An 18,706-nucleotide genomic window follows, 5' to 3' on the forward strand; every position below is an offset into this window, starting at 1 on the left:
CCTTTGGGGTTGCATATCAGATATTTATATTCCAATTCCTAACAGTAGCAAACGTATAGTTTTATGGCTGGTCATCACCATAAGCTGAGAAATGCATTAAAGGGTTTTGGTGTTGGGAAGGTTGAGAACCACTGTCCTACAGCATCTCTCCTTTAAAGCCCTCCTGAAGCCCACGGCAACACCAGCTGCAGTCTTCCTCAGAGCTTACCTCAGTAACATAAGCACTGGCTAAGTCAGACGGCGGTTCTTCCTGCTTAAGGTCAGTGTCGGCAATTTCTTCCTCTGTTCTGACCATGACACTGTTCATCAGTTCTGTGCTATTTTGGTCGCTGAATTTAGATACATGAGCATTATTAAATGATGGTTGTATAGTCATCTTAGGCCGAGGAATTTCGTCTGGGAAAGTGTCTGCTTCTAGTGCATCTGGAGGCTCAGGGAAATCAGATGAATGAAGATCACTATCAACTGTCAGTTCCTCTTGGGATAATGAAGAAGTGATGTCCTCTGTAGCTACCGTCTGAATGATGACTCTTGGTGTGTGACATTGTACCGTGACATTATCGCTTGTGTTCAACAAATGTTCTGGCTGTAACACATTAAAAGAAACTATCAATGACAAAAAGACAAAGAACTGTCTCCCTTTCCCATACCTTTCCCCTCTGCAGCTACTTCACCACTTTTCTACCTGTGTTTCCGTCCCCTTCGAGTCCCTTGTTGTACATTTCCTATTTGAATGAGTATCACTCTTTGTTAAAGAAACAGTGGCGATTACAGGTATACCCGGGGAAGAACGCATGCACAAGACTGTACTGAGGACAGGCAGCATGAAATATTCTTGATACCCAAACAACTTTACATTTTTATCAAGTAATGAGGCACTCAAAAATGATAAGTATATAACATACGGATAAAGCATGAACAATGATCTGTTCAGGAGAAGCAGGAGCAGCAGCTGCCAGGGTTACTGTGGGATTTGTGGTCAGTGTTAGGGGAAGGCCTTGACTTGAGCTTGTTTGAAGAAGGTAGGTGCCTGGAGTACCAGTGGGCTGTAAATGGAAAGACTAAAGAAGAAAAAGCGACTCAGCACAGACACAAAAGCCCATGGATTAACTCTACATCTACATTTAACCTGAATTTAGTAGCTAGCAACTGCACTTGCCAATCATGAAGGTACAAATGATAAAGTGAATATTCTTTATTATGTAAACTGTCTCCAACCATCTGAGAGATAATGAATAAAGCAGTTACTATGTCTTTTGTTCCCATGCATTTTTATGTTCTGGTTTCAACTAAGTATCAATACACTAGATTCAGGAGCCACCATGGGCAATACAGGAACCCACTTTTCAATCACCTCTTTAAACTTTTTGCTGTAGTTTAAAAAACAAAACAAAACAAAAACCCAAAACCTCTTAAGACAAGCAAGATATCTTATCTTAGTGGGTTACGGCGTTTGCCAAACTGGAGTTTGATCCCCAAGACGAACAGTGGAACAGACTCTGGCAAGTTATCCTTTGACCTCCATCACCATTAAGGCATGTCCCCTTGTCCCCATAACAAGATGCAGAAGTAAGAGTTTACGTTTCTGAAAAGGCACATCAGCAGTGCTTATTTATTATTTACTTGAATGCTTTTATGTTAGGAAATACCCATATATTCAGGGAAATGAAGACACTACTTGAAACGATGGTTAACTAGAAAAATGTGTCTCTGTGATGAGTCTGGGTTATCGTAATAACCTGCAGAATACATATTTTTATACACTAGGTAGTGGGTAAGCTGGATAATCTATTTTTCAGTTTAATATTGTCTTGGCCAAAGTCTTTTCTGTGTCTCAAATCCCTGAATACAGGTTTTCTTATTGCTAACAAGGAGATAATCTCTATGTCTCATGGAAAGGGCTGGCAGACATAGAAATTGTTAAAGTGCCTATTACCCACTGGGAAATGAAGTTTTTCTCTGCTTTTTCGAAAAGTGAAAAAAAAATTTTCTAAATGTTTCAAGTATTTACTGTAAATAGCAAAGAATACTGAATATATGTATATACATTTCAAGTGTTTTAATACACTTGTCTATAAATTTCAAGAAAATTACATGTATGGGTGTTTTGCCTGCTGTTTGTATGCCCAATACGTTCCTGGTGCCCACCATGGGAAGAAAACGGTGTTAAATTTCACCCTGGAACTGAAATCACAGATGGTTGTGAGGTATAATGTAGGTGCTGGGAACAGAGCTTGGGTCCTTGGGAAGAACAGCAAGGGCTCATACGGCTGAGCAATCGCTCCAGCCCGCGATAAGACTCATGAAACATTCTGTAGAACCGCCTAGGTAAGAACCCTTAACACCCACTACACTGTACATTCCCACCGTGAGACCACTTTAAGTTGGAGATGGAAAGAGGATCTATTGATACTCTGGCGATCTTCCAGGGAGCTAGCAAAAGGTATTGCCTAAATTATTGTATTAATATCTAATTCTTTAAATCTTGAAGCGACATGAATAGTGTTTACATTTTCTTAATAAAATAGAGGGAACTAACTCCAGGCTTACTCTAGGAAGGAAGACATGAACTGGGGCTTTTGCTTTTTAGATCTTCATTGCCCCTAAAAGAAACCTTGTACATTTAAATTATGACCCGTTTCCCCCCAGCTAGAGGGACCCACAATTTACTTCTATCAAATCCAGATGTTTATTTGGAGAATTTCAATTAAGTGAGAGCCCCAAGAGATGTTTCTGTCACTGATGGAGCTACTTGTAGATAAATCCATTGTTAAGCCAGCAGTGTATCTTTACTATTCGGGCTCACTGAAGAAGAGGAAGGTACCCTGTGGATGAGTACCTGCTTATCAGTGACTGTATGGCCGACTGAAGAAGCTGCAGCTTCTCCTACCTAGCACAGTGATCACACTGCTAACCCAAAATTTGAAATTAAGCTTTCATGCATGAGTTCTTATGTCAACTTTCCTTTCTCTTAGATTTGATCATTTGATAGTAAGTGTATAGTGTGCACACATGTGAAAATGTTATGTAGGCCAGAGCCAACATAGGTGTCTTCCTCAGTCTCTTACTGACATGGCTAGACTGGCTGTTAAATCGCGAAATGGTGGAACTGCAGCAGGTAGGTATGTGTTGCCACGCCCTTTTGCTTACACAGCCATCTTCCCAGCTCCTGATAAACTTTCACATTTTTACAAATAACAAGATTCATTAGTTAACCAGGAAGGACTGGAACTAGAAAGTTTGTATGCAGTGGCTAGTTTTAACTGCTTACTAACAACATACTCAATAAACGCTACCAATGGCTCATGAAGGCTCCACCAGCTCTCAGTAATTAGTCAGCACAAAGTTAGACCGTCTACTCAGTACTCCTGTAATTTGGAGATGTAAACAAAGCTTGGAGAAAGAGCAGCATGACAATGACCTATATAGAAGTGGATGTCTCACTTGTCTAGACTGTCCATCTGGCCTCAGAATTCTAATTTCACAATAACAGTTCTAGTAAAGATACCTGAGCTTTGTTTTGCATAAGAACAGCCAATAACTATTAATCTCAAGTATTACTCACTGGAAGAATCTCAAATGTTTGTAGTGTTCCACTGTTTAGTGTGATTGTTTCTGAGTCAACAGAAGCAGCAGGGGAGTCTGTTGAAGCTGTAGTAAGAACAAGGACAATAATAAAATGCTTTGTGAAGTTTCTCCAATGGATCCAGCTGTCAGGAAGGAAATCTCATAATGAATCATTTGCCTGTAAGCCTAAAGCTACATGATGGACCTATCTGCGATGGCGCAAAGATCAGACACACAATAGCTAACATTAGCCCACTGCCAGCTTTACTAAAACAATCATGCCTACCATGTTTTTTAGAATATATATGCTTTCCTACTTTCTAGAAAGCAATAGTAACACCATAAGCCTCATAAAGCCAAAGAAACAAGATGTTTGCTGTTAACTCTTGGTATATATCAGAAAGTGTTGCAAGTGTTAGGAAGCAAGAACACACCAAGGCTAATGTGGAAGGAGAGAGAGAAACTTAGAGAAACATTTTCTGGATACTTTTAGTAAGCACTATAGATGTGGACTGGCCTTCTTGTAACATGAGATATTCTAGTAACACTGCTTAGTCCATGGTCACAGAAAAGTAATTTAGTCCAAATTTAACATTCGGATTTTATCTGTCCTACCTCTATAGTTGTTATGAGTAAAAGTAATTTTAAAATCAAATGATAGTATTTTTTTTATTTTTTTAGAAGACAATATTTTAGGGGGGTGTCTAATGAGCAAAATTAAGAGACTGGGGTCAGAATGCTAACAATAATGAATGGGTTACAGAACTCTTACGTTACTCATATCTTGCAGTTAGTAATAAAATACTCTTAAAATTATTAAAAGGAGATAGTATGAACAAGTATTAAAGTTCCATTTATAAAATATTTGCTGTCTTCTTAATGGATATTGTCATCCTAGTGGTGGCTAACACTCTCCTGGACAATTTATTAGTCAGTAACATCTTGTATATTTATTTAGACTAGAAACTGCTCTCACTTCAACTATAAAAAACATGGAGGGCCAAATAATAAGTAAAACAAGTAACTAGTTTAAATGTTTCTAAAGTAGCTTTGTGGTGCTGGGGATCAAATGCAGGACTTCACTCATACAAGGCAAGTGCAGCCCCCTCAAAGGTAACTTTGATAGTTATTGCATATATAGACACATTATCGTCAAAATATCAGTCCGTGCCCCTTGTTTCTAAACAAGGGTACCGAGAGGTACATTTAGATATGTGTATATTTATTTATTTATATTTGTCCTAATGACAGAAAACACTATTAGCATCTTATAGATGAAGTCAAGAAACACAGCATGTAATAGGAGGGTATCTTGCAAAAACTTATTCAAAATGCAGTAATAAAATGCTCAGGTGAACACCCAGTGTAGGCTTGTGGACAATAACCTTTCATAGGCAAACAGCATCATGTAGGACCACCACCACCACCAAAAAAAAGGGGGGGTGTATGGTAAATAAAGATGGTTCCAAGAACTGGAACTAATTTCTGTCACTACAATCAAAGAAATGTCAGAAGGGGAGGAAGGTACACTTGGAACTGAAGTGAAAAGTCTTTCCTCTCTCTCTATTGCTGGGTTCCTGAAATCTAAGCACAAAACTGACAGGCAAAGATAACTGAGATTAGAAACATTTTCCTGCATCCAACTGTCCCTTTACTACCTTCATTTTTTTCCCAACCTTTATAAAGATCCCATTTTTAAAATCCACTACCTCAGATCCACCCCTATGTTGTTTACATTCTGGATAAATTATAAATGGTATGTCATACTGAATTCTATCTCTGCATGTTAATGAATGTTTTAGGAAAAAGTTTTCTACTAATCAGTGATTTAGATATCGATTTGATTAATTTCTATAAAATCCTTACCCTTAATTATAAAACCTAGAGATGATTTAGAAATACTTGTAGCTGCTAGGCGGCTGAAGCTCTTCCTGTCACGCATTCATTCTTGTGCAAATGTTAACGGAGGTGAACATAAAACGCCTTAGATCTCCCCATTCAATGTCCATCAACACTCTAGAAGACTAAAAGTCACTGGAGCCATTAACTAGATCCTAAGGCCCAATGGCAAGGAGTCTTGAGGTGCCAACACTTACAGACGTGGGTGATCTGGACTGGAATCTGCAACGCTGCCATGGGGCTTGGAGAGATGGCTGTATTATCTTCCAAGCGGGCGACTCTGATCTGAACATGCTGTACACTGGAATTGCAATTACTGTTTGGAACTCCAGATCCTGATTTATTCTCCAAAAGCACTGGGTTGTTTTTTTGGTTCTCATGTAACTGTTTAAGACCTTTTATTAGGACTGAAGGGAGATGGGTAGACAAAAAGAACATTGACTCTCCGACAGACCACCATCTAAGCAACAAGGGAAGTAGGGGAGGAGGAGGGTAAGGAGGGAAAGTATTTGGAGTAAATAGTTGTATACTGCACATGAGAACTATTAAGATAATATTATAACATCCATCATAACATTAAAAAAGGATTAAAAAATTTTTTTGGAGATGGGAGTGGTCTTGCTATATTGCCCAGGTTGGTCTCCAACTGTTAGACCTAGTGATCCTGTATCTCCCTCTGCTCCTCAAACAGCCTGGACTTATGAGACTTGTGCCACCATGCCTGCCCAGATTTTAAAATACTACACTCATACTGTTCTTGCCATTAGAACTATAACAAAATAGAAATGGGTGGACATTGTGAAGGGCATGGAAAGAGTATCTTCTGTCCTACGTCTTCTGGTACAATTTTTTAGGACGTTTATTTTGAAATGAATAGTGTGCATTTTTCCACTAATGACTCAAGGGCTGCACTTGACTGCCAAATAGCAGTATGTACTCAAGGCCTTTCACTCTAGATTTTGCTCGTTTTGGCAAGTGTGAGGGGAGGGTGTCTGTCTGTAGTAGCTGCCTGCCTTTGCTTTCTTAGTGCTGAGGTTAAGTGTGAACCACAATATCCAGCTTTTGCTCCTTCATAGTAATCTACATTAATCCTTTCTAACTGTGACCCCCAGCATTGAATTCTCCTTTGAAAACTGACTTGGGAGTGCCGTAAGATGAGAAATTTGTTTGATAGCCTAAAGCAGACTCTGTAACTTGGGTTAGTACCTAAATGCAAAAATGCAAGTTTTTAAATGAATCCCATTGAAGATCTCTGGAGTTAGTAACAAAAGTAGAAACCCATAAGAGCCTATTTTCTACAAAAAGGAGTACCAGACTTGTCTCCAAATAACAAACTTAACTCATTTTCAAGAAATATTTGTACTAAATGAAACCATGTAAAATTTACTTCCTCTTATAGTTTATGTGGAAGAACATGAACATATGTAAATGTGTCCTCCCCTCACAGGCTTTGGGCATTACAGAGCACGTGGGTTCTTCTCTAGAGCAGAAAAGACAAGTACTCAAAGGGACAGGGCCGTTAACGAAAGCCTGCCATAATGGCCTTTACTTGAGGCAAAGAGCTTGTAACCACTATTTTTTCAGAAGTAATACTATAAGCAAGTAGTACATTACCAGGAAATGAAACATCCTTATGGTTTGCAATTTGCCTTTTGATGGTCCACCATTTACTTCGAAGCCACTGTGGTGAACGGACACTGCTCCATCCTTCAGCTAAAAGATCCCAGTTTATGTCATTTTCATCGGCCACATCAAGCTCAGCTATCCTACAGATTATAAGAGAAATCTATTAGATCTTAAATTTATTTATAAATCCTCCTCATACTATAGGTGACAGGACCAGCAATACAGGAGAATGGTAGATTAGGCAATGAGGTTCCATTATTAAAGAGGAAGGACTTCAGCAGTGCAAATTAGCCTAAGAACTAAGACAAACTAAAGTGCAACAAGGTGCTCAACTGCAAATGGCTAGAAGCAGATCTAGCACCAAGAAGGAAAGGGAACAGGCTAAAGTCTACAACCAGATCAAGGGCAGGTTTAGTTGCACAGTGGGGCACTGTTTTATATAGTTTGGTTTTTAATAAGTTATTTCTTGGCTCTGAGCTTTTCCATTTATAAAGAAACTAAATATGTTCAGAAATTTACCATATATAAAATTATATATAAAAAATGACTTAGTTGAGAAAAAACAAAATGTAAAAATGAAACAAAACCCAGCATGACAATATAACTACATCAGGTCTTAAAAGTGTATTATTTCCTAGCTTTTACTATCACAGAGACTATAACTGTAATGTTCTGAAGATTTTCCCACGATGTTTTGTTCATTAGTTTTTATGGTTGGAACAAATCTACATGCACACCCACACACAGCACTGCCATTATCTTAAAGCCATCTGCTGAGCTTCTGTGAGGCCGAGGTGTTTACTCTGGCCTAACTTGACGGTGCACGTGACCGTTACTACGTCCTTGTTGCCAACTGGAGCACAGTAACCAAGGACGGACGCGCAGGAGGCTGAAACACGCTTCTTCTACCGTGCTCCCACAGCCTAGGGCTGAGCACTCTGGACGACAGTGGAAAAGCCTCACTGCCATTGCCTCTCTCTCTGCACCCTCATTTGGTCCTTTGCTGGGCACTACCTGCATCAACCATGAAGGAACAAAGAGCTCGCTGTAAACCACTCAGGACCTTAAACATGGCTCTCCACAGTAAGGCGGCCTTTCATTAGGCACTCGAGAAAATCAAGAGGAAAGTCAATCAAGAACCGAAGCAGGCTTTCGTGGCCAAAGATATGGGATACAAACCTTAGGATGAGATTGATTTCATCTTCCTTGGTCCATTCAGTACCCCCACTCTGCTTCCAGTTCAGGTAGTTGAGCCATTTAGAACGGCATTGCTTTTCTGAGCGGGTACCCACTCTTTCAGCTACAGCTGCCCAAGACACACCCTGTGTGACGATGTCACCTGGCTCCGTGCTTGTTAATTCATGAACTACCTCTGCAAGTCTCTTTTCTTCTTCTTCTGTCCATTTCCCTGAGAAAGCAATCATCCAGACTACATTGTTATCTTCTCAGTCATCACAGGATCCAGCCCTCTATGTCCAAGCACAAAGGCAAAGTATGAGTAGTTCTGTTGTCAGATTATTTTACAACAGCACTCAAGAGGAAACCACATGTACTCACAAGAATTAGAATGCACTGGCTTTTTAAGGATAGATATATGACCTAAATATAGCTATGAAGACTCTGGAGCGTCACCCAAAGCTGCTGCTTCCTTCCTTAAGCCACACCTTGTTCTCGCTGTCTGACTGGTACTAACGATGCTAAGTGAGACAGAGGACCCACCCTTGATTTTACATTAGTTAGGTAAGGGGGTAAAGAAAAACACTGTTTAGAAGCTGAAACTAAACTTGGAAAAAAATTTCTTAATTAAAAGACTGAATATGGATTATGGGTCCTTCAGGAGCATTAGGACCAAAGAAGACCTATAAAAGTATCTACTGTAACTTGTTTTACAGAGGAATTAAGGGTCAGAAAGATAGACAATGACAGACAGAGGGTTTCTACAGACTACTGGTTCTCACAAATACTAGGCTGGACATTCATCTTCAGCACATCTGTATATATTAAGAGGTATGTGCAGACCTGTCAGAATACTGAAATACTAAGAACCTTAAATTTGTTTATGGAAAACTCTAATTCAAGTTTGAGTCCACAAATACATACAAAACCCTGAAACATTCACAAGTTCTGTCCAGTTAGATGGCCTTACATCAAAACTATGTCTGTCTTAAAAAGGAATGGTTTCCCATGTGGAACAGTTTTAAATTGATACAAAACTGAAACATGCTAGAGTTAAGACTTATGTCCTTGCTATCAACATTCAATGTACTGTATTTTAAAGTATAACACTCAGTTGGCTTTATCTATTAAAGCAAGGGAAGAAAAGAGTAGGAAATGACCCTGAGTTAGTGGAAGACACCCGGTGTCTGCAGAGGCAGGAGGCCCAGCAGCACTCACAGTACCTGTGTTGCAGGTATCCTTCATCAGCCGGCAGCGGTCTTTGACAGAAGAGGCACTTCTTCCTAGGGCCGCCCCTATTGTTGCCCAGTCATTGCCGTGTTTTATCCGGAGCCTAGAACAAGAGTCTGCCGATCAGCATTTGGGTCAACTGTTCTCTCCCTTTTAATTTCACCACTTATTCTTCATTCTTCTTCTCCCTTCTGACTGGCTGGCAAGTTGTGGGCAGCAATACTTTTGAGAGCCAAAGTTTGAAAGTGTGGCCTTTATTGTGTGGGGTCCACAGTTGTCTGTGGGTGAAAAAAAAAAACAGGCAGCAATTGCCCTTTTCCTGGGTCAGAGAAAAAATAGGTAACTTGGATATGTGTTCAAAAAGACCAAATTCCCCCTCAGGCTACATAATTCCCAGGCAAGCCCCAAAGGTTTTCCTTTTGAGTATATTGTTAACAAGCATCTTTAGACATTTAAAAAAAGTCCAACAGTTCCTTATAAATAGGATCCACTTTCAATTGTCTTCAGATATACACAGACATACACATAAAGTACACACCGCACTTCATGTTTCTAGTCTTAGGTCAATGAAACAGCATTATGCTTCTGGAAATACAGCCCTTCACTCCGGGGAACATTCACCCCGTCTCAGTTTTATGGCAAGCCTTTGATCCTGGTATAAATTTCCTAAGTTTAGTGTTCAGGCCACTGAAGATATTCACTTAATTTCTTTTGGACTACCTTCCTATTAGCGGTCTCAGCAAGCATCTGGTGACTGACAATAGGAGGCTAGTTTGTCTATTAGAGGTATGCCTAATGTATCTTCTAACAGAAATTCATGTTTTTAACAGCCAGATGAAATTATACCAGTCTTCCAAAAAAGCTAACAAGTGCAGTCATAAAAACAAAGTTGCCAACTTACTCCTTGAGCTTCTCGATCTCTTCAGGAGTGTATCTAGAAATTCAGAGCACGGGAGAGGAGGTCAGTTAAACACAGAATGCTGCTCAAACATTACCTAACCCCAGGCTCTTAGAGACCTGGACGTTAACTCACACAGCATACAGATAATATTATTAAAGTGCTTTTAAAGGGAGTTCTTAAAAAGTTGAATGCTTCTACGTTCTTAAAGGCTCTAATAATTATTTTTACCTATAATATACATATATACTCTATCACTTTCTCTGTGAAAATCCAACATTTCCAACAGCTACTTGCCTTATGTTATCTAGTTAGGTCTCTAAAATTACAAATGCTCAATAGACTTATAAATAACAGTACATGACAGGTAAAGAGAAAAAAAATTCTAATTTTTTTTCTAGCCAGGCAGATACTCTTAACACATTTCTCTATTTCGACACAGCCAATGCAATGTTCCTTTTATACGTTTAAAAAAAACCAAAACCAAAACCATTTATCTGAACATTATATAAGGCTGTCCATTTTCCAGCCAGCTGCACTACATGGAAGGTTTTTGAGAAGTTAGCCAAGTCATTCCTAAGCCAAACACCTTTTCTTTTGTCCCCCCTCCCGTCCCCCATTGTAAAGTGTTTCTTCACTGGCAGCGTGCTGATGGCTAGAGGCGGCTTCATTGTGACCTAACATCTCAGAGGCAAGAACAGCCAAGGCCACGGCCACCCATGGAGTACCTGTATGGAGCATCCCTGACAACTCTCCAGGAAGGCTGGCCGCCTTTCCACACAACCTGTTACTAGCTAATTTACTTTCTACTCTGGTTTCATTTAAAGTCAAACGACGTCACTATCCTATTATTACTATTATATTCCCAAATCAGGAAATAAAGAATGAATTTGGAATTCTCTTATTAACACTTCCTAGATTTTTAACCACACCAATGTTTAACCTACAAAGCAAACTCTGACAGTCAATTCAATCAAGTTAACCTAAGTAAGGTAGTTCAGATTCTAACTCTTAAAGAAGTCCTTATTATCAGGTTTCTCCACATATCAAATACTTACAAAATCACAAAATTATCAGTAATGATTCATAGCTGCCTCCAATTCAGAAATTAACTTTAAAAATTGATAGTTCCTTAACCACTCCCCCTGTTACATGAAAACATGCACAGTACAGGTTCTCATACTTTCCCACATGGTTCCTGTCATCATACATGCGCAGCACTCTTCTATAAACTGCAAACAAAGGCCGGTTCAGCCCCCACGCTATAGTCCTGTAGAAATCTTTTCTTTCGTCTTTTGACATCTCAAAGATGATTTCTGTAGCATCTTTTATTCCGCGAGCCTAAATGGGTTACATTTCTTTGATTTAGGGATGGCTGATACAATGTATATGGATATAGCATGCTTTAAATTAGTTTAATGTTAAAGGTCAACAATGACATTGAGAGACTCTAATGCTAATAAGTCAGATATAAACTTAATGCTGCATTAATTATTCTTATGATACTTAAGGGCACAAAAATAAACTATCCAACTCAAACAACTCAATTTCTGTTTAACTCATTTAGAAATCATTAAAAATTTAAAAGTATACTTGAAACAGGTACAAGAAAATCAAAAAAGCAAAATAACCAATCAAATAAATGGAAAGATAAGTTTAGAAACTTGTTCTTTAAAAGGGTGAATTAAGAATAAATTTTGAAATGTTACATTCCTGGCAAAAAAAGGGACACAAATACTAGAAATGAACAACAACTATGACACACACACACACACACACACACACACACACACACACACACACACACAAAAGGCCTAAACAGAGATGCTCCAGACACTGAACAACAAATGTGCACCAGGAAATAATTTTATAAAAGTGTGGAGTTACATAAAATGACTAAACCCTGAACAATCAACTTATCAAAATGGACTCTGGAAAAGTGAAAATCAAATAGACACAAACCAGAAAATTAAAAAAAAAAAAATCCATTACTACTGATCTTTTCATAGTGAAAGTGCCAGGCCCAAGTGATATTATCAGTAAAACACTACAAATATTCAAGAGATAAAAATAACTGTGTTGGTAATTTCTGATTTTATTAGGCTAGCGTAACCTCAATACAAAACAAATGAGAAAAATTTCAGAAAATAATTTTGGGCCAATGTTTAAAGCTTACTCATTACTGATCCTGAAATCAGAGATGTCTAAGAAATTTATTTATCATCTTAAGTCCACCCAGCAGTAGTAGCTGGTTGAGTTTCAAAACAATCATTATTCCAATGACCCATATCAGAGTATTTATAGATAACATGTCAAATTTCAAAATATAAGCATAATACTCATAAATGATAAAACTTGTAATGAATCAGGGTTAGCTGCTGCCATAATAAAAGAACATGACAGAAATATATACTTGAAAATAATTATTTTCAGAGAATACTATACATAGCTAGAATTTTTTGAGAAAATAAACCAAGCAAACACCAGAGCACTGCATCAAGCTGCCAAATATGAAACAATCTATAGACATTTGCATTTCTCTACAAAGCATACAAAAGTCATGGAGAACATAAAATTAAAAAATATTATAATACTTATACTGAGTTATTATAATATTTTAAATATAATATTATAATATTATACTGAGTTCCAATAAAAATTGTATCAAGATTTCATTCTCTACAAACTAAAATTTTAAGAGGAAGAGTGCTAAAAATAGATATGGCACTCATGAAGGGATCTGCCCTGTCAGGTATTACTGTTCAAGAGAGTGTTACACTGGTAAAGGTAAAACAACAAGATAAGCTAGAAAAAAACTGGAAAAGACTTTCACACTATACACATTGTGGCAACTGTCATCCATACACAAAAAGAATTGAAGCCCTACCTCACTTTAATTGAGGGGATAAAATTCAAATGCAAAATTATAGACTGTGAAGGGCAGTAAGAGATTTCATACTTATAAGATGTCATCTTATACAAGTATACAAGACAACATGAACAATGGATACTAAAATTAAGACTCTTTGTCCATTAAATGTTATGTAAAGAAAGGCGGGCCCTAAATTTTGACAAGGCATCTGTGATGAATAATCTATAAATCCTCACTATATATCATGTATTATGAACATCTGGCAGAAAAAAAAACATAGCCAAATGGGTAGAAAATACAAAGAAACATTTAAAAGGAGCTATAATGGTCAATAAGCATCTAAAATTATTTTACTTGAAGATCAGCAGCATAAACATAAAAGAATGAAGATAAGCGTTTCCTGAGTAGTAAGCAACCTGAAATGTGTTTGTTCAGTAAAATAACAGCTACACAAGTCAATAAATGACGCCTAACAAAAATCACGTGAGCAAGAGAAACTGCGGAAAATGTGGTCTCTACACACACACACACACACACACACACACACACACACACACACACACACACGAAAGCCAGGTAAAATTATAGTGGTATATATCTTCTAAAACGTTTAGAATCTCTTTTATCATTTATTCATAGTTCTAGTACTGCACACAATTAAAGCTGGATTTAGCAAACACCTATAATCCGAGCGCTGTTGGACAAGGTCAAGCATGCCGGCCCCTCTCAGGTGTGCTTGTGGCAGTTACTTTTGTTTATCGTTGTGTGCAACATATGGACTATCTGACACTCAAAAGTGACTCCTCGGCACTGTTCTAAGAGCACCACACAGCAAGATCAAGAATTAAAACCAACAAGTTATCTCTTCTCCTTCCCAAGTATACTGCCAATTCCTGTCAGTCCTACCACGGTTCTCCAGATGACCTGAACTCAACTCTAAGCTACTGCAGCTCTTCCTTACTAGGACTGCACCTACAGAGGACTTGCAGAGTTGCTTTCCCCGGCCAGGTTGAGTTCCCACATGCCCTTTCAAAGGTCTCAAAGCTTAGTCAGGACCACTAAAATGGAAGGGTCCCTGGAGAGCGTTCAAATCTGCTAAGCAAGAAACCTTCTTTATTTACTGACTTTTTGTTGCTATTGTTTCTTCAAAGTAGACTTTGCAAAAGCACTTCCATGTATCATTTGTAGAGAGTTTATAAAGAATAAGAGCTTTTTAAAAAGCCCTTTCCGGTTTACAAAGCATACTTAGGAAGATTGCAGTTACCATTCAGTTTAGAAATATAGCCACAGTAGGCAGCAATGTGTTTATATGTATAAGATGGTAATGGCTAACAAGAGAGTATATATCCTGCTACCCAAGCAATGCTAACACTCACATTTCAAACATGTAAATCTAACTCCACCTCAAGAGTAAGGCAGCACGGCTCTGGAGAGGGTTCTCCACCATCAACTCACCATTTTAAACCATCAGCTTCCCTTTACAGCTTGTACAATTCCTTGTACAATAAAGTTCTAATCATTTGACCTGGACTTTATGCAGCTGCCCTGAGGCTATTTGCCTTGTTTCCAGTTAAAGGTTTAATGTTACACGTTTCTGTTGTAGATCTCGGTTCCTTTGCCACTCAGCATTTATGTATAGTGTTTACTCTATGTGACCCACTCTTAGTTCACACCCTTTCAAGTTCATAGCCTTTCTTGGCTCACACCTTTGTACATACAAAAAGTACCTATGATCACAGTAGCACAAAAGGAGAAGGACAAACTGTGACAAGTTCACAGACCTTGAAATTCTAAAGGCAGCAATTTTCTGTTAAGAAAAATCAGTCAGACATTCGTAGATTACACACAAAATACTACCTGGATACTCGTGCCATCATCAGTAAACAAATTATTGAAATGTGAAAACACTATCATGCTGTACCTTCAGATAGCGCTCGATGTTGTTCATTAAAATATCAATTTCTTCCTTGGACCACATCCCCTGCTTCCATTTATGTCCTTTAAAAGAAATATTAATATACCATAAATGAAAAAATGATTACATAAACTATTGCCCTTTGAGATGAATAAAGTACAATAGCCTTCCTTTGTAATGTGTGTCCCTAGGAAGAGAACCAGGCTAATCTGCTGTCCATTCATCTGAAATGTCCAAGTACAGTAGCTCATATACCTTACTGCATGAAGAAAGAATTAAGTTCTGCTTTTCTTTCAGAAGTAAACAGTTGCCAAGACAAAAGGAAGACCCAAATCGTACTCAAAATTTTTCTTTCATTACAAAATTATTTTTACAAGCAAAAAAAAACCCAAGGAGTAAAGATTCTGGGGCTGGGTAAGCATAGAACACTGCACGCCGTGACTGGACAGTTACCAGTGCTCGCTTGGCAGGTCGGGTTTACTCATGGATCTCTGCTGCCTTTCCCTAGTCAGACAGCTATAGTCCACAGTTCTTTGGTTTTTGGTAACAGCTTCCCTCAGCTATGTGAATGCTGTTCCACTTTAAGCTTCTAAAGGACTTTCAAACCAAAGGAAGATTGACTTTCTCCTCTTAAAAGCAGTGACTGTATTGCCTCTCAAATACCACCACAATGCTGGGCAGTGGTGGCGCACACCTTTAATCCCTGCACTCGTGAGGCAGAGGCAGGTGGATTTCTGAGTTCGAGGCCAGCCTGGTCTACAGAGTGAGCTCCAGGACAGCGAAGGCTACACAGAGGAAGGAAACCCTGACTCAAAAAACCAAAAAAACCCACCACAATATAATGTTCAGAACACAACAAAACTTACTCTGTATCAGAAATAGAAGAGTAATAATTATTCTACAAGAAATAGCATTCTGGTATCATTCAGGCTAAAATTTAAACCCATTAGAAAGATTACACTACTCTGCCCACCAAGGAAGAAGCCCTAGTTCAGAATCTTGAGGACCACAAGCTGTCTAGACTCAAGGCTTCTGGTACTGGGATCTCAAGTTCCGACTGCTTTACCTTTGTTAGTGAGAGAATCCTTATCTTCTTTAGTTGTAAACCACGCTTGGCTAACTGCTGAGACTTCCTCAGTACCCAATGGAGATATTTCATCTAGTTGATCATTCTGTAAAATCTTTAAAAGAGAAGAGGGTGGGGGTTTGGGGTAGGCCAAGCGAAAGAGAAAAAGGTTGGAGCTTGATTTAATACCCAAGCTGACCCACCTTTTTTGATGCTAGGAATTATAAAATTCTAACAAATTCACTTTTGAGTGCACACTGCCTCTTATCATCTGCATCAGTACTGCATTACTGAAGTCATTATAGGAAGCTGGGTGTTGTGATACATACACACCTATAATCCTGGCATTTGGGAGGCTAAAGCAGAAGGATGTTGAGTTTGCTAGCTGGGGCTACATATAGATCTTGTTTCAAAAAATGGAAGTAAGATATCCAAGCCAAGTGGAGTGCATAAGCCTTTAATCCCAGCATTCAGGAGGCAGAGGCAGGTGGATCTCTTGAGTTCAAGGCCAGCCTTGTCTACAGAGTGAGGTCCAGGACAGCCAGGGCTACGCCATGAGATCTTGTCTCAAAGAACAAAACCAAAAATATATTCCAAAGTCATTTTGGTATTTCTGCAGGCAAAATGAACTTGTCCACACAGTTGGTGCCAGTTTCAGACAGATCTCCTGTCCTTGGGTGTTATGACTGGCCTATGTCCTCAGGGATTTTCTCTTACCTAGTATGACTTCTTCATAAAAGATTATCAGAGTAAATTAAAAGAAACCACTGCAGAATCACTGTCTGTTTTACCTCCTGATAATTTTTTGTTAGCCTGTGAAGATTCATAGCCTTCCTAGTGTTCTGTTCCTCAAAGAACTATGACAGAAATAGTTATTATCACTGTGGCTACAGGGATCTTTATGCACCATCACTGGCTACAGCTTTAGTCCATTCAAGGTAATTAGGCATAGAACACAGACTTGGCCATGGGCTTAAAAGCAGCTATACTAGAAAAAGGACAGACTTGGACAGACAGAAAAAGGACAGACTCACATGTATGAGGCTGTCATAGACACATCAGAGAGTCACATGATTAACTGTCATTCAGTTTACTCTCTGGCCTGAATAAATTACTCGCCTAAGTCACTGCTTGGAGTAAGTTCCAAGAATGAATGTACTGTTTCTCTTATAAACAAAAAACTGAATTTCTAGTCTGAAGAACGGAATCCCAACTGAAAGATCCGAGCGCAGTGAGAAGACCCATGTCTCCATGGTTGCCTCTTTTGACACTATTCGTGGAAGTGATTTAAATCTAGCTAGACATCACTGGATAGCCAGTGAGATGGCTCAGAAAATAAACTGTTTGGCATCAAACTTGCTGACCTGAATTCAATTCCTAGAACCCACATTGTGGAAGGAGAGCGAATTCATTTCTATAAGTTATCTTTTGACTTTCACATGTGTGCTATAGCATACACAGATGCACACATGCACACACATGTAAACAAATAATATGCATATGTTGTGAATATATGAAAAACTATTGAAACAAGTACAAGTCTTAGTTTTAACTGCATATTTGTTTCTTTGATTGATTGATTGAAGTTATGTTCCCTCTATTTCTAAAGTCTCTGGAACTTTTATCATGAAGGCATGTTGAATTTTGTCAAATGTCTTTCAGCATCAAGTAAATTCGTACTAACTAGATGATGAAAATGTATAAACTAGAATACTATTCAACTCTAAAAAAATGAAGTAACAAAATTTGCAGGAAAATGGATAGACTTTGAATATATATCAGATGAGATCATACAATCTCAGAAAGAAGAAAACTGCATGATCTCCCTCATATGCAGAATCCAGCCAATACTGTATGTAAATGAACATACATGTGAGTGAAGGTAGAACAGAAAGAGTAAGAATGGCTGGCGCAAAGGGAGGAGGAAAGACGACGCAGGTGATGGACATGAGTCATCAAGCAGGATAGAAAGCAGAGAGCTTTCATTTTGGGTGGTAGGTTAACATATATTTGATATTAAAGTGTAGAATCCAATGTGAGGCATCATAGCTCCAGAATGGCTATCTTAGCTATAGTCTTTGAAATGTACAGGCTGTTGAGTCTGGTAAACTTTGGTCTGTGATGTTCATTTTATTTGCAAGGCTTTTTATAATAAAGCTCATACAATTTTTAAATTAAAAAGGTAGAATACTTGGACAAGCCCAAGTATTTTGAAGAAAGAATTTTTCTATTACTTTAAGAGCACTAAAAAAAATCCTCTCCATTCAAACAGAGCACATATGAGGTATACTAAGTTCTTTTTTTTTTTTTTGGTTTTTCGAGACAGGGTTTCTCTGTATAGCCCTGGCTGTCCTGGCACTCACTTTGTAGACCAGGCTGGCCTCGAACTCAGAAATCTGCCTGCCTCTGCCTCCCAAGTGCTGGGATTAAAGGCGTGCGTCACCATGCCCATCCTGT

At 38.6% G+C, this 18,706-nt stretch overlaps 1 protein-coding gene across 17 annotated transcripts in view; it reads right to left on the reverse strand.

Moving 5' to 3' along the window:
• Dmtf1 (cyclin D binding myb-like transcription factor 1) overlaps window positions 1–18,706 on the reverse strand; it is a 42,939-nt gene that overhangs the window by 2,009 nt on the left and 22,224 nt on the right. For 4 of the 17 annotated variants that reach the window (NM_011806.3, XM_011240669.1, XM_006503572.4 and 1 more), the window contains 11 exons: window positions 16,250–16,364; window positions 15,190–15,266; window positions 11,580–11,737; window positions 10,400–10,432; window positions 9,492–9,601; window positions 8,272–8,500; window positions 7,081–7,232; window positions 5,664–5,873; window positions 3,566–3,651; window positions 906–1,061; window positions 209–586 (listed from right to left, as the gene is read on the reverse strand). In NM_011806.3, coding sequence (NP_035936.3) covers window positions 209–586; window positions 906–1,061; window positions 3,566–3,651; window positions 5,664–5,873; window positions 7,081–7,232; window positions 8,272–8,500; window positions 9,492–9,601; window positions 10,400–10,432; window positions 11,580–11,737; window positions 15,190–15,266; window positions 16,250–16,364 — 1,704 coding nt within the window. Of the gene's footprint in view, window positions 1–208; window positions 587–905; window positions 1,586–3,565; window positions 3,652–5,663; window positions 5,927–7,080; window positions 7,233–8,271; window positions 8,501–9,491; window positions 9,777–10,399; window positions 10,433–11,579; window positions 11,738–15,189; window positions 15,267–16,249; window positions 16,365–18,706 lie in introns of all 17 variants that reach the window. The other 13 variants (XM_030254464.1, NM_001110327.1, XM_030254463.1 and 10 more) reach the window with 10 other exon arrangements.

This window comes from Mus musculus, chromosome 5 (assembly GCF_000001635.26).
Source record: "Mus musculus strain C57BL/6J chromosome 5, GRCm38.p6 C57BL/6J".
Taxonomy (NCBI): domain Eukaryota; kingdom Metazoa; phylum Chordata; class Mammalia; order Rodentia; family Muridae; genus Mus; species Mus musculus.